Genomic DNA, 21219 nt, shown 5'->3' with positions numbered 1-21219 from the left:
AGAGCCAGTTGGTGTAAAGACTTTACCTGACATTACCTATTCCAAATAAATGAGACAGGCCCAAGTTATATTTTTTGGTGGACAAATGAGACTCAGTGAATATAAGAAAAATACATCTGATGGACATGTAACAAGAATGGGTTACTCATGCTTTGCAAGCAATATTTAGGAAAAAATCCACAAGGACTTGAATTATCAGAATTTTATTTCTGTTACAAATTATCACAACCACAATTAATATAAAACAGAAAGCACTGAGTAAACAGAACTGTAAGATAAAAGATTAATCTAGGTGTAAAAGCCTCATCCAGGACTACTACTAGAAAACCTGTGATTGCATATCAGAGAAAACAGTTCTAAGCAAACACCAAGTGAAAGAGAATAAGCAGCATAATACAACTGACAGGAATTAAAACACCATGTTATACAAGTTTCTGAAGGAAACTGGATTATCACTACTACCCATGAGTTTTGTTTGGTGTTTATGATTAGCTAATACATAAATTTCCAGAAGAAACACTGATCTTCAGTTTAATTTATCCATGTTGTTCATGTATCAGACAATCTATTTCCAAAAGCATATTTAAACTCTAGTCATGAGAATTCACACACGCTTATAGTTGCCGTGTAAGGCTAAAAAGAGTTGCTAAAGGAATGTGAAGTTGCATTATTGCTTTGTAACAGGAACTTAAATGAAAACTCTTTATTGAGCTCCAAGTAAAACATTTTGAGTCACTAAACAAATAAGGGTTCATATATACAATTATTTTAAAAAGTATATAACATTATACACTTTAAGGCTTTAATACAAGAAATACAGAAACAGGGTTTTCATATTCCGAAGCCTGTCTCATTGTTGCCTAGGCACATGGACAAGTACAATGTTCTAAGCAGTCTGTAATTAACATGGCAGAAGTTCCTGAAAAAGAGCAAAACAGAATTTATTTGTACACAACCTGAGACGAGCAACTACTAGTTTTCTGAAGACAGTCAGATTACAAGCAGTAGGATCAGGCAGTAATGTGTACAATAAATATACATAGACTAAGACAAACCACTACAAAGACTGCTGTCATTGAATTCAATGCAAGTGTGATAATAGGTTCAATAAAGGCAGCTAATTAAGTCACTATAATCATATAATTTGACCAATAACAAAGCAAGTGACCTGTGTAAGACTATAAAATCCTGCTGGAGTGAATAAATGAGTAAGTGTTGCTAGATTAAATTTTATCATAATAAAAGAAAGGCTCTCTTTGATTTAGGCCCCTCTTTAGATTATTTTTCTCTCTGTTCTAAACTTAACAAATTTTATTTCATGGATTAGTCCAAAAAGAAAAAAAAACAAATGCAATAGCTGAACACAATACTACTGCATGTTATCTCAAACTGTCAAGATAAGTTTCATACAGCAAATTTGCAGTTTCTGTGAATATCTAGAATTTTAGTTTTAAGTGATGTAAACAAATTTTCATAGGAGCAATAACATGTATCAAAGTGAAGCACTGAAAGAAGGAAGACTTACTGGATTTAACATTCAAACTACTATGCCCTACGTAAGCATACTTTTTTTCTTAAATGTATTTTGAGCTTCGCTTCTCATTAGAAGGGCAAATAAAAAAGGACTCAAATGGTTGGCTCTTCTGTCAAGGTGGGACAGGTACTCAATGGCAACACCACATGGCTGGGGATGACTACATTTCCTGTCAGATGCAGATCTGACACATTACCAAGGCCAACATCTCTGACTATAGAATGAGTGTGCTTTTAGTTATGAGATTAGTTTACTAACATGATATGGCAACATCCAGTCACGTGCCATCACGTCACACAATAGTGGCTGCAAACATCCTTTGCACGATTTCACAGGGACGCCTGATTTTTTTTTTTTCTTTTTTCTTTTTTTCCCCCTCCAAACAGAACCAAGAAAATTAAGGTTTATAGGACTTCAGGACTGTAAAGCAGAGAAACTGAACATACTCATCCTTCATATAGAAGGTACTAACAAAGGATGGCTTCAAAAACTACAACTTGGATAAGCATTCCAGAAGGCTGAATTCACTTCTGAATCATTCATTCACTTACTACCCATTTTAGTTTTAAGCCATACAGTTTCACTGTATATGCAAATGAATGCTTAATGATTTATGTAAAACATCATTGCCTTTCAGTATATAAAGGGGGCAGTACGAAAGAAGGGGACAGACTTTTTAGCAGGGTCTGTTGTAATAGAATAAAGGGAAATGGTTTCAAACTAAAAGAGGGACGATTCAGATTGAATGTGAGGAAAAAGTTTTTTATGATAAGGGTAGTGAAGCACTAGAAAAGGCTGCCTGGAGATGTGGTAGAAGCCCTTCCCTCGAGACACTCAAGGTCAGGCTGGATGGGGCTCTGAGCACCCTGGACCTAGCTGTAGGTGTCCCTGTCCACTGCAGGGGAGTTGGATTACATGATGTTCAAGGGTCCCTTCAAATTCGAACAATTTTATGATTATAGGATGTTGAAGGTATCAGTAGAGATTTGAACAACTTCACTATATGTATTTTAAAGACATATTCAGCTTTGCTGCAGCAGTTCTAGCAGCTACCTTTTCTCTCAGTTATTGAATCTTTGCCCTTCGAACCCCAGTCAGCAGATATCTTCAAGCTTTCCTAACCTTTATGAGATCTTCTGCTTTAAATCTTTGTAGTAGTCCCAAAATTGTTCTAAAGGCATCTTTGTGTGAACAAAAAATTCCTTTAGCTTGTGACAGCACACTCCTAAATATACTGTGCAATATAACGTATAAAATATTTTGATGTATGGAGCTCTAAGTCATGTCCACTACAGGCACTGAGTGCATGAGGTTAGCAGTAATAATAACCACTCCAAGTAGAAAACAAAGAAAATATCTGTGCAGAATACAGTTAAATTATTTCTTACTTTATGTACTGAATTTATCAGAAACTGCACAGCTAGCTATTCCATAGCTAATGTTTCTCAATGACTTGTCCTCCATTTGTGCCAAAATCCACTTTGCTTCTTGTGCAGAAATGTTCCACTTTAAATCTTTCTACAAAATGCTTTATTCAGCTTTATAAAACCATTTTAGATGCGCCTGCTGACCAGATCAGGATTTTAAGTTCCCATTTTGAACATCACTAGCATAAAAATACATTCACGTTCTTTCACCTTCTCCTGTGATGAAATTCTTAATTAGCTGAATGCTGTCAAAGGTAAGTAGACCTTTTATTTCCCAGTCTCAGATAAATTTACACAATAAGCAAACAGCCAGAGGACGGCATCTGCACACCAGTACAGTTTAAAGTCCTGTTTAATGACAATTGAAAATCATGCCTTTTCCCAGAGGAATTGAAAACGGCCAGTGATTTTGATTGTATTCTATTTCAGTACCTGTAACCATTATGTAATATAAAGCCTTATGTATAAAAAATTAAGGACCTGACCAGAAGCTCCATTATTTATCTAATAATTTCAGAGATGAGTAAAGATACTTACCAAAGCATCAGAAGATTATGGTTTTTGTTTTTGTCTTCACTGTCCAAGGAGTTGAGTTTCCTGACAAGAGAAAAAAATATCTTTTTACTAAATCTGAAATATTTTCAAATGAAAAATAAAGAAAACAATATAAATCAAACTATAGTAGAATCTTAACAAAGCTTTAGATAACATTTGCAATGTTTAAGTTACTCGAATTTATGGAAAAATAATATATTACGAACTACTGGTTATGAGGTTTTACAGTTGTTTAATAGGGAATAGTTTGTCCACATTTAACTATCTAAGCTAAGGATTTTAGATTACTAACACAAATTAAACGTTTTAAAATGAGAATTTAGGTGTTCTTAAAACCTTTCCTACAATCTGAAATGAAACTTTCTAAGTTGTAGTCTCCCTGTTTTTATTGGTTATACTAAAATAAATTAGTGAGATTAAAATCTTATTGGATTTATTTACCTTTGCAAATGAAGACCGTTTTAAGGGTTACACATCCTCTGCCTCTGACGAAAGCGACCTCAATTAGTCAAGTCAGAAAGTCTTTAAAAGCTTTGTGTTTATTGCTTCCAGCACGGAGCGAGGTGGTCATTAACGTACCAAAATTCTCATAAAAATTCCAAAGTTGCACTAGTGAAAAAACGCTCAACAAGGTGAAAACTAGTCACATCGTTTTCAGAAAATTCATTATCTACTTTAAACCATTTTTTGCAAAAATATTTTGATTTAATGTGGCACTCAAGCAGATCCATACCATTTGGATACTTTAAACAGCATTTATGTCTATGGTGAGTATATAAACGTACATTTAGGTTTATACCTTTTTTTAAAAAAAAAAAGTTGTGCAATGTTTAATATGAGCCTTTTATGCTGATCGCTGTTAAACGGATTTCTCCCTGTTTACTACTATTTATGAAGTTTTATTATAAGATAGAGCATAAAATTAATCTCACACACACTGATTTTCTTTCAAAAGTTTATTTAGTATCAAGCAAGGGTAAAACTTTGCTTAACACTACAGAACATTTCAAGACTTGAGTTACAAAATACCACATTATTTGCATTTGTAATTTGCTTCCCTTTTTACGCATGTTTGCAAAGAGAAAAACTAGCAAATGGCTGAAAATAAAAACTAAAAACTAAGTTGTTGAAAACCTTTAAAATAAAAGGTTACGCTTATGTTAAAAGAACGGACTAACATATTTAGTAAACCTAGTTTAACACTAGTTAATCAAAGGTTATTTTTTTGATCACCTATTTTTCAAATACAGTTTGGAAATAACAAAGTTCCTTGTTTTACATATCTTTCTGTCCAGGTTGTTCTTTCAACAAAATATTTTAAGCTCAGTCCATCCATTCAGATTTTTAAGGGCTTTGATTTAATAAAAAGGGATTGTTCATAGAAAAAATTACTTTGAACAGTATACAGGACTGGTGGAGATTGGATATTTCACAACATCAGACAGTACAATCAGTATCTCGCATATGGCTGGTCTCTGTAGACTCCTTTCGTCGTCCTTGCAGAAGGTGCCTTGTGTCTTGAGTTGGTCCATTCTTCTTGCCCTACAAGAAGGGAAAACACAGTTAGATCCCTTTCAGTATTCTCCACTGCTGTACTTTTTTCTTAATTGTGAAATTAATGGCAACACTATTTACTGAAACCAACATATACAAACTGAAGTTTAACACTTGGTCAAAAAAGTGTTGATGCAACAGACCTAAATGAGCTACCCTACTCTTTCAGCCCGTAACAGTATGCAGTGTGACAAGACTTAGGGTGAAACCGTTTAAGGCTCTGGCATTCAGATGAGTCTGTGTAGCACAAATGCAAAGAAATGTCAGCTACATTAACAGACTAATAATTATGCTAGAATTAAATAATTGAATGATTTGAGTTATATTTAAGTGACTCAGATATAAGTTCTTTCTGATCAATACCAATTTAGTCTTAATTCATATATGCAATCTAATAGTGAAAAGCCACAACTGCACTGCAAACACTTGTGGCTTCTAAAAATCTCAAGGCAACATTAGACTTCACTGAACACTCACTTCCTCTAACTGACAAGGAATAAGAAGGTAGGTTATAAAATTAAGGAGCAAGATACATCAGTTGTTTGAATTTTGACAACAAAATAAATTTGACAAAAATGTGTGCTATACTTGATGTTTCATAATCCTACCATTTTTATGGTAGTAGATAATGTGTTGCTACTTTTTCTTAATATCTTATTAAACAATCAGAAGGCAGTGTCAGGCATTAATAGCAAGAAGAAGATTCAGGATGAAATGCAGAGTTTAACAAAACATGACTTAGATATGCTTTAAAACGTAAACACAAATCAGAGTACCATGTAATCCCTGAGAAGAAGGAAATCCCAAAAGCAACCATGCACCTTCTAGATCTGTTTTCTGAGAACTGCTCTGCCCTAGGCATACAAGTGTACAACTGAATCCAGTGCTATCCAGAAACTAAATAAAGAATTCAAATGACTAGATAGAGTAATCTAAAATGCAGGCATTACTGTCTCTTGTTCTAGTCAACAGAACAAAAATATTATGGTCAACAAAGAACCTCTGTATTTCTTTGAATGATAAAGCAACTTCCTCTGATGGCAGATAGCTGCCATCGGCTCTACACATAATTAGGAAATACATAATTTCAAGAGTCCAATTTCATCATCAATAGATATATAATAGCCTAATTCCAGCTACTTTTTTTAAAATAAAGAAAAAAGGAGGTTGCCTGTAGAGCCTAGGCTACATATCACTCTGAGGTGGGTGGAACATTTGGACTAGTATGTAAAAGGCACGCATTCAAATTTCACTGTAAGGCTGGAAAGAATTAAACTTCACCTTAGGCATGTTCCCCAGCCATCTGGTAGCAGAGTAATATGCATGAAAAGCAAACTCTGGGGCTTTACAGTGAAAGCAAGGCTCGTATTAAGCAGAAGAACCCTGGCCACACAGTAAAGGCAGCTGGCTAAGGTATAAGAAATAAAAAATATTCTAGCTTTCAAGTACTGCTGCAAAGAACAGTTTACATATAAAAAGCAGTGTTATTTAGTAGTAGGAACAGTTTGAAGGGACTACATTCTCCTTTTCAAGTACCTGACTGAGTACAATAAAGAGTCAGTACTTTTCATCATGAAAAAAAGTACTTTCATCATGAGAAGTACTGTACTTTTGCATTCTTGAAATACTCTTAGAAATATCATACTTTCTTTGGCAAAGTTTATTTTAATGAAAAATAAAGATTTCACTTACGTATATCTACCTATATATATATATCAACACCAACTGAAAGTTATGAAGGATAAAGAAATTTCAAATGATCTCTTCTTTGAAGATGATGAACTGACTTTTAAGCAAAAAGAGCTAGACTGATCAGATGATTATGTGGAAACTAACACATTAGGTATATTTATAGAATCATACAATAATTCGGGTTGGAAGGGACCTTTAAGATCATCTAGTTTCAACCCCCCTGCTATAGGCAGGAACACCTCCCTTTAGACCAGGTTTATCAAGACAAGGATCTTAGTTGAGGTCATTTTTGTTTTCCGCAGGAAACACTTTTAAATACAATTCAAGTAATACTCATAGAATTCTTTTGAGTTCTAAAATCCCTGTAACATCCACTACCTGGAATCACAACTCTCACACTATGTACTAGCAATCCTCAAATGTTTGCTATTTGAATGATCTAGATTTTAATTTCTCTGATCTCTAGCCAGAGATTTAATATTTATCCCTTAAGCAAAGGTGCCTTTTAACATGCTTTATGCTTCTAATCCGTAACAGATTTCTTTAATTAAACCTGTCACTACAGCACTTCTACCTCAAAAAATGTGATCTTTACTACTGGCATATGGTTTTTGCTTCATTACACATTGTTTTGTCTCCAGATTAGTAACTCACTGCCCTCATGTCTATTAGCCACCTAAAGTACTTCCACAACCTTTACCTAATGACTCTGCTTGATTTCACAGGACTGACGCATGACAATGAAATAATGCAAAAAGACCATAAAAGATTAAAATGCACTCAGTTTGGCTCCGAGTCAGAGAAGTTCAGCATATTCTTTGCTGGTATTGAGTTTAACATCAGTTATGTCACACTAGAAACATTTACTTTCAGCAGCAGACAAGTGTTGATCTAAGGACCAATACCTCTTTTTTTCTTTAAATCTCACTGGATGAGACATGAAAATGGTATTTGCAGCACTATTTAGATTATTCTCTTTTAGTTTACTTCTTTGATTTCAGATTCATATGAGTACACTAGCTAATAGACCACAGAAGCCTCCTGCAGTGTTTTCCTCAATAACCACATGTGGAGCTCTGTGACAGTGCAGGATTTCCTAACAGCTGTTAGCCTCTGCAGAACTGAAGTTTGCCTTATGGTAATTCTACATCTTTGATTATATTATTTTTTCAGACATCTTTACTACTGTAGTCACTTAGCTCAAAGCTACTCACCATATGATTCATATGTTTCTTCACTCAGTCCATGGCCGTAGTCATAGTAATCTGCTCCACTGTACAAGAGGAGGGAAGCAGGAAGGAAAGGAAGAAATACAGCAGTTACATTTTAAGAAGCAGTGCTTACCATTACATATCCTGACTTCAAAAAAGGAGAATCTAGAATGTAAATGTGTCCTAAGCTAAAGAAACAGCATTCAAATGACAATGCAGTTGAGGTCCTCACTGTTCATTAATGAGAAAGAAAACTAAACCATATTTACATCTGTTTAGGTGGATTTTTCCATCACTGAGACCATAGTCCACAGTGCTAAACACTGATGTGGGAATTTTATATTTATTGTTACACCTATTGATGGGAAAGTTGAAGATCTTAATAGTGCCAATGAAAAGAGCAGCACGTAATGTTCTGAATCAAATTCCTTTGCTATCATTGACTATTTCTTCCTAGTGGTTTGCATTTGAATCTTTGAATTCACAGAAAAAACAATAAAGGATAAGCGAGGGTTATACACCTCCTACATGTTTGCAGAGTTTAGCATCTTGAAAACAAGACAGACGTGCACAGATGCAAAGGCTATCACATGAATGAGTAGAAAAGAAATGACAAATGGAATTTCCAAGCTTAAAGCAGAATTCTGTAGTCATTAGCACTCAAAAATCTGTATGAATATTATAACCATGAACTAAAACAGTCTTCCATTTCATAATGACATTTTCTATTCATATTGTAATCATTGAATGGAACCTGGAGGACAAGCACTACTAAAAGAGACAGTTCTACCATCCTTTCATATTTTATAGAAGTGTAACTATGTATAGGCTGTTACATAATGGATGGAATGGGCAATATGTAACAAAAGTCTATTAGACACTTTTGCAGGACATCAAAAACAAATGTCTCTTTTCTTTCCTATTCTTTCTAACCACAGGCAGACCACAAAGATGATAATTGGAAAATAAATACTCCACAAACCGATGTCACCAAATCTTTACCTGCTGGGTAAGGAAATCCTTGTAAAATATGATCACTAACAAGTAATTGCAAATATTTACAAAGTGTTTCTAAAATTAGATGGATTGTTAACAAAATATAAACCAGAGAAAAAAGGCAATTTATAGCCTTAACATGAACTAGCAGATAGAACACTTAATACAAATAATTCTTAAGTCACAAACATTTCTAAGCTGAACAAGATCACTACAGATTTTGTTTTTTAACCAGCAACTTCTGAATTCCACAAAATAATCCAAGCCAAATATAGTAAAGCCCAGATGTGTGCAAATACATATCTGAAAACTGTAGCTGTTTTTTAATTGCTGATGTAAAACTTCCTGAACAAAAATGTTCAAAATGCACTATGAAAACCCACAAAACATATCTGTACCCAACAGATATATTGTATGTGGTTTGTCAGCCCATGTGATACACAACACAGAAACAAGGTCAAAGTTTGAAGCTTAAGAAATAACAATATTTTCCCTGCAGCAGCCAGTGTTAGAATAGTCTTTATTCTGACAACCAACCTGAAATTGACATTCACTATCCTTCTACACAGTACCTGATTATTTATTTTAAAACTGTCAAGTTTAGAGGCCTGTAACAGCTGAGCCCTATTCCCGCATCTGTCAATCCTGTCAGAATGACTTCTGCAGAGTTTCATTTCATAGACCTAAATATCTATTAAACAAAAAGTGACTCATTTTACATTATGTAAACTACAAAACGAATAAACATCTGAAAGGGAATCTTCTACTTGCACTAAAAGGATATCGTGACTTATCTATATTAATCAACAGATCCTTAATAATCTGTATAAAAAATAGAAACAATAATGGGAACTGAAGTTGTGCAGTGAAATTCAATACTTTTAACCTCAATTTTTTCTTCTTCTCATTGAGGAAAGCCAGCTTTTTTTCTTTTTTTTTTTGAACCAGACTTCTGTAATGCTTGCTAGGGAAAAATCCGTACATGGAACTGATGGAAGGCAGGGCGTTTTCAGAAAACAACCAAAGAAAACTTCCAAATAGGGAAGGCCTTTTGTTTTAATAGTAGCTTCACAAATGTCACCTTCGTCCTACAGAAATCACGCACAATAGCAAAGTAGAAAGAATAAGTAAGGATCTTTCTAGCAAGAGGTCCTACATGACAGACCCTGACTGGTAGGATTATATCTGAACAGAACTTTTCCACAAGGACAAGCCTCTTTCCTAGCCCTCCTCTCAGATCTTCATGCACAGCTGCCTCTGATATCAAAATCCATCTGTCAACAGCAGACAGGAATAAGCGTGTCCTAAATATTATCGTCAAGACAACGATCATCATAGTGAAGCTTCTCATCTCCACAACTGTCTTGAACATTAAGTTGAGTATATGTTATTAATGCTTTTATGGATCATTAAAATAGATTCTGTAATCCAGCTTACGGTAGGGTAGCATGAAACCAGGACATCAAGAGAAGATTCAAATCCTCTCTCGGATCTTACAGGTATATGTTTTATTTACTGCACAGCTATACCACTTCTTGGCAGAAGTTTCTTTGGCTCATATTCTCAGCCTGCATCTCATCTTATGTCTAATACAGAGATAATGACTTCAGAAAGCAGTTCAGACCTATATGTGCAAGCTCTATAAAACAGGAGAAAATGATGCAATCATTCTTAAACTACATCCCATTTTAATCTCATAATACAAATAGCAAATCTATTTCCTGTAATCCAAAAAGATGACCACAGTGCCCTCTCAAGGATTCTCTTAGCTATCACTATTTAGAAATTACTTTTATGGCAGGAAATGTAATATTTTTCACTTGTTTATGAAGGCATTTCACCATTCTTCAACACATCTGCATCCTGCATCTACCTACCAGGCCCAAAACTAGGTCTATGTATTTCTAGCAGAACTGTTTTTCCCAGAAGCAGTTTTATCTCATAAAATGCTACTAGTATCTGTAAACACATTCAAGCCATTTACCCACTGCATTCTACTAGACATGTGTTTTATCTCAAAAAGGAAAACACAAATGACAAGTAGAAGGAGTGACTAAGGTGCACAAGGCAAGTAAGACTTCTCAGGAATGGCAGTAGGAGGAACCTATGGTGTTACAGTGAAGCCATAAGCAGACTACACTAACAATCCATTCCTAAACATGGGAAAGGCTAAATAAAATGTCAACATCAAACCAAAAAGCACCAGTAGAGAAACTAACAAGTTGAGCTACTGGCATTTTGGTTTAACCTGTGGATTAGAACCAAACCCTAACCACCGCCACATCACATTTGTCTGGCTTGCAAAGCAGTCTGAGGATGAGTGAACAAGACTGCTATCAAAGGAAACCAAACCTGAAGTCCTGAACAATCCAGGTACATACCAATGTGTTTCAACAGCTAAATGAGAATAGAAATATGAACCAACATGAACAATAATGCTGAAGGACATGTTTTCTTCCCCACACTTACAAACAGACAAGAATACTCATTACAATGGATGCAGCAGGGATAATGAAGATCTGAATGGTACCAGTTACACTTTGTAGAGTACAGTCAGGCAGTCCTCCTTCATCTTGCATTAGAAAGATGAATCCACCTAACTGCGAAGGCTTGTTCATTGGCCTTCTGTGGGTCTGCGTTGTGTGTTTCAACTGCATTACACATTGCCCTCATCTGATGTGATTATATCACAATAAACTTTAAATTCTGATGGGTACTAACCGATCGTTTTTCATTATATGGCATCTAGTGCCATAATTGTACAACTTCATCTCCCAGTTTTTTTTCTAAAGTAAAACTCAGGAAGGAGAAAAAAAAAAAGACCAATTTAACGTTTTTCTGCAACTGTCTTCCTTTTCTAAGATTTGCCCAATTGAAAAGATATTCTCCCACCAATGGAAACAGATAAAATTTTTCTTCCCTTGCAAGAAAAGCAAATACTTCAGGATAGCCTCTAAAAGATAAAGCTGCAATCTTCAGTTGCAACTCATAAGCATGTGTTGCATAACACAGAAATGTGTCCTGAACTGATGAAGACCTGTTTCTCATGTCTCTGTTACATGACTACTATTCACTGGCTTCCAAGAAAGCATGAGCTTCCAGTGAAGTTCCTTCTCCATCTAACATCAGGGAAGTCAATCTTACCTACGTATATTTTTGAGTCTACTACAAGTGTGAAATTATGATGCCATCCTTTTTCTAGCTGTAAAAGTGCAATGCAGTCTCTGTTCCTTCCCTATCTTTCAATGAAACTGGCTACTACATACGACAACTTTAAACTTATTTCCAAGTGAATAATTTGTAAACCCTGGAAGCCTGATCATCCAGCTTTTGTCTCCAAAGATCATGCATCTAGGATCCCTGCTGCTGCATACTGAGGCTTAGCAACTAGGTATTTCCAAATTCATTTAATCTCACTAAACGTAACATCTTCGTAGTCTTCATTATTGAAGCTTAAGTCATCTTCTTTGGCCTAGCAACTGCGTATTCCCAAATTCGTTTTACCTTACTCAATGTAAGGTCTTACAGTCTTCATTACTGAAGATTAAGCTACCTTCTTTTTAAAAACATACCCTAATTAAATTCAAGCACTAAAATCAATGTATTTTTAATTTGTGACCAATTCCAGAAGTAACCATTAATATCTTTGCAGCCTTTTATATTCAAAAAATATTCACTGTTAATTATTTTCTCTCCTTATTAAGTATTTCTTACAAAGATCCTATTTAACCTACTGTTTTCTCACACAGTTCCACCTGTATAATCCGCCAAGGAAAAATTCCTAAGTCCCACCAAATACTTACCCTCTTTAATTATACTGTACTAATTCAACCATACTCCTTTTAAGGTGCTGTACAGACACCTAAGTAAAATTAAATCATTCACACAAAATGAAAAAAATAAGTCTGACATCAAATATTTGTTTTCAGCTTTCTCAAGTACTTACAATTTTACACTAATTCTTTGTACAGCTTTAACACCACGCAAATATTTTTCCAAGGTCTCTGGATCATTTTTTATTACATGCATTTTACATGTTTTCAAAAGACTGAGGAATAGTCACAGTAAAATTAAACAGAAAAACAATGACAATCTAAAATTAGTTTTGGTATCTAAAAATGCTTTAGTTTTAAGTATTTAAGTATTATTACAATTTCAAATTAATTATATTTTTTTAAAAAGTGAAATTTACTAATGCCTACATTAACATTCTGAAAAACTTTCCCCATTTTTTGGAAGATACAATGTGAAATATTCGTGTTATGATTTCTTTCCCCTCCGAAGTTTACTTCCATCATTACACTGAATTGGCTTAGCTTTATTCCTGTGTACTGAGGTTTCAGATCAGTGAGTTTTGTAACTTTTTTTTTTAATTGAAACACACGTGCTAGAATCACAATTAAAAGTAACTGTGCCATTGAGACACTAATATTTTATCTTCTCACGCTGGCACAGATGACAAAAATAGAAATTATGCATCTAAAGAAGTACCTGAAGAACCAGATCTGACAAAATGTAGAAAGTAAAAATCTCTACCAAAAACATGAGCATAAAAATTAAACAGGAAACCACATGGCAGGGATTTTCAGTTAAAAGATGTATTTGCTTGTTTACCCTAATGCTTTTGAAGCTTTATTTGTGCAGAACTATAGCCTACAACAAGCTTCTGTGTACCAGGTGCTCATAAGCAACAATAAAGAAATTGCAGAATAATGGCCATTCTCACTATCCCCACACCACTGTGAATTGATTTGATCTAAAAGTCGGAGCATGAAATACTAACTGCTACTAGCATTAAAATCCAGAGAACCACATCTCGAAAAGCTACAGTAACAGACACTGTTTTGCATATAATGCATATTTATAGACCCTGGAAATGCTTGACTGCTGACAAACTTAACTTAATGTAAATTTAAAACATCGAGCACCACAAACAAAATGAGAGCAATTAACCTGGAAATGCCAACAGCAACACCTAAATAAGGCAGCTTCAATCCATCTACTGAACTCTTTGTGAAATTCCTCCGTCCATAAACAGTAACGTTGCCTGCTTTTGTATAACTACTAAGCACAGTTTAAGAATATTACTGAAAATTTGAGTTCCTCATTGAAAATGTGGAGGAGCACATCTCGGGACCTGGGCAAGAAACACATCGTCAGAATCAGTTTGTTGAAACTAAGGTGCCTCTTCAGTGTCACTAAATGAGCGACTGAGAAACCTGGAGAACTTTGGTCAATCACTTCACTTGTATTAATTCAGCATGAAGTGAGCAACGCCATTATTTGATTTTATACCTTTTTTTTTTCTTGATGTGACATCCAGTCATTTTTTCTTCATTAACTACCACAAGCTACTAACCACAAACTTCCACAAACTTTTCCAACCATTGTCCTTGTGCATAGTCTTCTGCAAAAAAAATTGTCTTGAATCAGTCACTTGATGAATGGTGAAGAATAAGGCTACACTGCACGGCATCCATAACACTGAGTCTTTAAACATGCTTAGCAGTTGCCACATGTATATTTCTTTTCTCAAGCTTTCAGACAGACTTTGTAAAGTTGCATCATACGCTGATCCTTCAACACATTAAGGAATAAGCACACTGAACTAGGAAAGGTGGACTGAAGATAATTTGTAAATTCTCTCAAAAAGTTCAGATTAGCTTGACAGGATGGCTCTAAATCTTACAGGCAAATGGCAGTTATTTGAATGCGTTGCATTTTGGTGTAATTTGAAGTGGTAGCAATTGTTCAATACGCAAGAAAAGTGACTGAGAAACACTGCTTGAGGCAATAGCACAATGGTTGTTGCTGAGAGAAATCTGGAGGATTAAGAAGGAAATGTGGAAAGCAGAGAACAGCACAGGAAACTAGACAAAGCCAGCAATTATTTTAAGTGCTAACCTTTCCCTTTTTTAATCAGCGTTTAGATTGAATTCTCCTGCAACAGTGTCAAGATCACTCAGTCTGAAGATCTAAAGCAAGTTTAAAATAATAACTGCTGCAAATTAAATACCAAATGACTATATTACTACAGGAATGAGCTGCTGTTTTTGCCCCTGAACAGGCACAGGTATGCAGTCACACAAACCATTTCTCTTATAGTAGAGATTGCTGATCTCCACTGTAGGTAAAAATAATGAAAACAGTCATCATTTTTTTTTCCTGAGGAAAACTTTTCAGTGCTAGCAGAAAAGCCTGAAAAGTTACCAGAAACTTCTGAGTGGCACAAGCAGACAGATGGGGTTCTCTAGATTATTTTTGTGTGCTACAGTAACAGCATTATCCATTCTCTTGATAGCAAACTTAAAAGCAAACAGTAAACCTTTAATGCTGTTGGAGAGGTAACAAACCCACCCCCTTTCTCAGCAACCTTATCACATAATCTGAATTTTAGTAACAAACCTCATTCTCTGGCATGTTAACTCTCTGCAGCATCTGTCACTGCTATGAATGGTTGATCATAAGTACCTCTGTAGTCATCTCAATGCTATTAAGCAGATGGCAACGCTAAATCCGAATGATGTAGTACATCTCCCTAGTGGACTTTGTTTCCATACACTACCATTATTCTACAATTCCTCAGTGATAAATCTTATGTATTCTAGAGAACATTTAACAGTGAACTGACAGTGCCAATTGATTTATTAGCATCCGTTTCTCTTTGCCCTATTATCGTATTCGCAAACACTTGTGCAGATCATGTATGGAGCCACTAAGGGACAAAAGCACATTTGCTCAATTTGCAACGTATTTCAGAGATTTAAAATTAACAGATTTTTTTTTCATCACATGAAAAAAATCTCTAAGTTGATCTACCAACTTAAATTAAGACCCCATTACATTCTCTGGTTTCCTACACAATTGTTCTCTACATTTTCATAATAAAATTGTTCTAGCACTAATATCAGACCACCAAAACGCTCACTACTTTCTGCAATAGATCTGAGCCAAAGATTGGAGTTATTGATGGATTTGGGAAGTCAGCTCTGTTGTGTGAGCATGCACACACATTGTAAGGGGGGCTGTGAAATCTACATGCATCTGACATACACGAGTGTCTGAACCCAAGAGCCCCACAAGGAGATGCCGCAGTAGTATCACGCACTTACAACTCACATTGTACTCTAAGATCCCCAAGTTTCCGACGTAGCTCTTCAATATTTAATTACTATATGCTTTTATACGACAGATTTCCTGAAGGAATTACTGACTGCATAATGTGAAATCTGCCCCGCATGACCAACTATCTTCAGTTCTACTTTTGCTGCTTTCTTTAGCTATGCATTATGCATCTCCCACAAATGATCACAGCTTCTGACCAGTTTTCATTGCTCAATAAGTAAAACTCTTTGCTGCTTCAATTGTATGATTTTCAGAAGTTGAGAAATTTGTGTTAAATTCATTTTAGATTGTTTAGATTTTTATGAAAGCACTGAATAGCGTTTAACCGCCTTACTAGTTTACCCTGGTACAAATTTTGTCTAAGGATCTTCTGCAAAAAATAAAACATAATTTAGTCACATCTCTTCTAAAAATCAGTTAAGATAACCAGTGAAGCTCAGTGCAGCTCCAAGGGATATCTTTTTAAAGTTTCCTTAACCATAACAAATAATTCTGATAAAAAAAAACATCCCCAAGCACTACAATCTAGGGCTTTGTCACATGAACAAACAACTGTGGATAAGAAAATGTTTTAAATGAAAGCAACCTCTACAGGATTACAGGGCATTAAGATGGATCGGAACTTAGAAAGAACTCTGATGTTTCTCTCCTTATTAATGCTGTGACAGGCTTTAACTAAAGCTTCACATTGTGTATGACTTACATACTTTCTTGTACTTGACAACGTTAAATAAAACACCACTGAAATTTAAACAAACATGATGTGGTAGCATCAAACAAGTTACAGGAAAGAAGAACTGTTTGCAAACAAATGCAAATTCTGAGCTACCCCAGTGCACACAGAAATTCACAATACGCTGTTCTTCATATTCTCCCCCATCCTAGTCCATCTCAAATTTGGCCATTTTTGGAAATTACACTAAACATGTCGAAATTAAAAAGAATACCAGAGTACTGCTGTACTATACTGAATGGCTGAATTTGAAGAACATACTCCTGCACGCAGACATCTCAGAGATGCAAAAAACAATTTAGAGCTATTTCAATTCTAGTGCGAATTTCCATTTTTAACAAAGGAATCACTGAAATAAGGAAAATCTTTAAAAACAGAGTAAGTATTCAAACCATCGCAACTTCATCGCACAAGAAAATACATCTGGAAACATTAACCATTTCTGATAAGGTGCAGGAACAGAATTCATATACTGAAGAACTACTGCAAATGATTTAATGAACGAAACTCATCTTTTCATTTTACTAGTCATTTCCCAAATTTCATTGTTAACACAGAATATTTTTAATATCAGAATATTCTGGAGAAATCAGTACCAAAAGATACACTAAAATACTATTACTTTTTAAAAAGATTATTGCTTTCAACATACAAATGGAAATAAGAATATGTTTGTCACTAAATGTGTTTTAAAGATGTGAACGCCCTCTGTGCACAAACACCTTTTCTATCCATGCAGCATAGGGTGGGTAAAATATCAAGAATGATATAAGTTTAAACTACGACAATTCTATTTTCCATAATTTCCTTCCCAGAAAGAATATTGTAATGCAACTAAATATGATAAAACATCTCTTAGTGGTTACAGAACAACATTTTGCAATACGGGCTACTATTGATATTCAAATTAAAGCCAGCGATGCTATTATTCTAGGTTGCTCAGATGGCTGTTGATAGTTACGACTTTTTGCCTGCCAAGACAATCCTAACATTCTTTTTGCCAAGCCAGAAAACATGCAGAGAATGAGTGTCCATACCCCAAGAGAAACGTACAAGTGAACCATTTTTTGTTTTCTTTCAGCATTCTTAACAAAATTATGGGAAAAAAATGAAGCAATCATTCAAGAGATGAACTCAAAACATAAGTGTACATAGTATTTTGAAATTACAGGATAAATACACAGAAATCATCTTCTTCCATAACAAGTTTAAGCATATATACATAAGAATATATAATATCCATACATACACACATCGTTGTTAGTTCTTTACATGAGCAGTTTCATCTCTTGGGAAAAAAAATGCTAATTTTAGTTCAAAGGAAAAGAAATCCTAGTGAAATCCTTAGCACGAAAAAGAAGCAAATCCTAGCAATGTTTTCGGTTTTGGCTCACTCAAATGACTTAGTAATGAAATCTGATTGCTGTGTGCAATAAACCCTGTTACCCAACACTAGAAGCAGTAAAATAGTACAGAATTACCACCATAAAAGTTGAGGACTATTTTGGTAATTTTCTTTCTAGAAAAAAAAAAATCTATTACCAGCATCTGGTCTCTAAATGCCTACAGAGCATTGTATTTTGGAGGTCCTACACTGCTGGTGTCATGTCTTTTTTTTTTTTAAAACCATTTTCAGTAGCTTACAACACTCTATAGGAATCAAGTACCATACATACAAAGGTAATATTTCCCTTGTGTTAGTTCTCAACAATACTGACATTGGAACTTTCCATTAAGATTTTTCACATGAAGTTGATGTGCACAAGGAAATATTTATAAATACAACAAAATTTAAGTGGGGTGTGTTAACACTTAAGTAAAGCAGATGTCAGTTATAAACAGCTTTGATCTCAATTTTGCTGTGAACTGTTCTGTAGTCTTTCAGATACAGCTACACTGAAAAAAGTATTGTAAACACTGTTGAAGCTAAATTGTATTTCTCTGATTCTTTCATTAACAGATGTCCCGCAGCATCTCCCTTCCCTTCTGTCTTGCTTCCACTGGGCAGGGTTTGAAGCTCTCATTATTCCAAGCAACCAAATTACACCTCAGTAAAGCATGCGCAGGAATTCCCTCTCCTTTTTCACATGTGTCCACTAGAACCTCATAATGGGGATGATCAGCCAAACTGCGTAACAGGTGATGTTTGGTATTAACTCAAATTGCTACCTAATACAAGTAGCTGGTACTTCACAGCTTTTCTTTTTCCCCCATTGCTGGGAACTTGGGCACACAATTTTTCAATGTAATTCCTGGAATTTTCAAGTAACTTCTTTAGGAAAGCAAAAATCAAAGAAAATAAATCACTTTCAAGATATCACTTCTGTTTCTTTTCAACCACTCAGTAACTGACTTTCATACTGGTGGTACTAGAGACAAAACACAGCAGGTTATTTCTAATAAGTCTTTTATTATATTTTTGTTGTCTAAAATGAATCTGAAAAAATCTAAATAAAATTAATTTTCCAACTGTACAGGATTACACCTGTAGGTACTGCAGAACTTGAAACTTACCTTTGTGCTTGAGTACTATAGCTGTTATCATAGGAATCATAGCTTTGCTCATCATAAGCAGTTCCATAGCCATCATCGTACTCCTGAAAGGATATAAAAGAAATGTAATATTAACCCCAAAAATACTTCACAAACAAGACATGAACTCAGTCCTAAATTTGAAAGATTATACTCCCCAAAAAATAGATATGACATACGTACACCTTAAAATGGCAAAATCTTGATATTCATAGAGACTAATTCCACACATATCTAAGATTGTACAGTAACTTTGAAATCATCATGAGCTACCGGCAGCAACATGCTTCAAAACAGAACTTTTAGTTAAACACACTGGCTTGTGCAAAGAACAGTACAAATGCCTCATGTCTCCACATACTTGAATTTCAAGCATGAGAGCTACAGAGCTTCAAGAGTTCTGGGAAGCACCTCAGATAGGAACCAAAGCATCTGAGTAAAAGACTGTAGACTTGTGTAACTGACTCTTTATACTGGACATCAAATTCAATATTCCTATGTAGACATAAGAGATAACACTATTAAGAACCACAGCTTTACTTCAAATGTCTTCTGTACACTCTTCAGCCTGTGGGAGTTTAGCAATCATAATTTAAAACACTGGAAGTAAGGAATGCAATATTGTTCCTCCTAAAGTTTAAGAATATAGTGCAATACTGCTTTTCTCAAAATAGCACTGCATTTCAAGCTAAAGAAAATAAACTCCAGCTACATGCCATACAGAAGTTTAATACAAAAATGGGTGACAATGATGCTGTAGTTTCCTTAAAAGATGAAATGTGGAAAAATAAAGAACTGTCACTAATTTACTACTGGATAACACAGTAAGCTGACCTGAGCTAAGCTAATGACCAGTAAAAATAGTACTTCCTTTTTAGTGATACGGGAGAATTAGGAAATCCTATCCAAATATCCCAAAGGCTTCAATGAATATTTAGAGGTATCTTGTCCAGTTTCACCAAGTGAGAAAGCCCTTTGAAAATAAAGGGAGCCAGAGAAATGAAGATCATGTAACACCATATAAATTATGTTTTTTGAGAAAGTGTGCATCAACCCTGGAAATATAAGAATAAAGTATCATGAAAGAACAATCTCTCTCCTAGGAAAATAAACCTTTTAAAGAATCTTTCAGTAATAACTGAAAACAGTAAAAACCACCACTTGTGCCAGTTAGATAAAGATTGTTGAATGCCAGTAGAAAACACCTCCAGTGATCTCAGTCTGACAGCCTGCTATATACTGGAATGAAAGCTTTATATAGCAGAGTCAATGACATCCTCAAATCAAATAGGAGCTGTGAATTTGCTATCTATGAGGCTTTCTAGCATTTTCCCTGTCATTTGAAATTGCTCATATGGAAAACCGAGCAATCAGCCAATCAATGCTGCGTCACCACTGCTAGAACAGTGACCAGTGAAGATTGTTTCCCAGAAGCGATTAGTAGAAGGATGTCTATGAATATTTGCAGGCACAGGTGAGTGACAGCCTATTGGTATGTCTGGAAGGGAAAACAAGGATTCCTCCAATTGCGTACTGAAAAGAGATGCTTGTCTAAAATGAAAAGGAAATTCATTGTTTTCTCTTTCATTAATTCACTGTCCTGAAACTAAATATTAAAACAGAGTCTTAGCATTTTCTTTGCCTATCTGATACAGATATGAATTTTCCTTGATGCACCAGACGCTAAGCCCACAAAACCATTGCCTCTTGGCACTTAATTATGAACAAGCACTTTATTACTTATTGATGCAATGCACAGACATCTGCTAACAATACAGTCATTGATCAACAGCAGAAGCTGTCTGAGCCAATGTATTTGCTTTGTTCCAGAGCACTTACATGACATTTGGGCTCCACTCA

General features: G+C 35.1%; 1 protein-coding gene across 4 annotated transcripts in view; it reads right to left on the bottom strand.

Moving 5' to 3' along the window:
- Positions 1–187: 187 nt before the first annotated feature.
- The window catches only part of KHDRBS3 (KH RNA binding domain containing, signal transduction associated 3), a 79909-nt gene continuing 58877 nt past the window's right edge, over positions 188–21219 (bottom strand). For 3 of the 4 annotated variants that reach the window (XM_021382604.1, XM_021382603.1, XM_021382605.1), the window contains 3 exons: positions 19342–19424; positions 7977–8035; positions 4458–5058 (listed from right to left, as the gene is read on the bottom strand). In XM_021382604.1, coding sequence (XP_021238279.1) covers positions 4967–5058; positions 7977–8035; positions 19342–19424 — 234 coding nt within the window. In that variant the 3' untranslated portion in view covers positions 4458–4966. Of the gene's footprint in view, positions 920–3498; positions 3559–4457; positions 5059–7976; positions 8036–19341; positions 19425–21219 lie in introns of those variants that run through there. The other variant, XR_002433929.1, reaches the window with a different exon arrangement.

This window comes from Numida meleagris, unplaced genomic scaffold, assembly GCF_002078875.1.
Source record: "Numida meleagris isolate 19003 breed g44 Domestic line unplaced genomic scaffold, NumMel1.0 unplaced_Scaffold252, whole genome shotgun sequence".
Classification (NCBI taxonomy): domain Eukaryota; kingdom Metazoa; phylum Chordata; class Aves; order Galliformes; family Numididae; genus Numida; species Numida meleagris.
The sequence above is the reverse complement of the archived record's forward strand: the minus strand, read 5'-3'. Positions and strand labels throughout refer to the sequence as shown.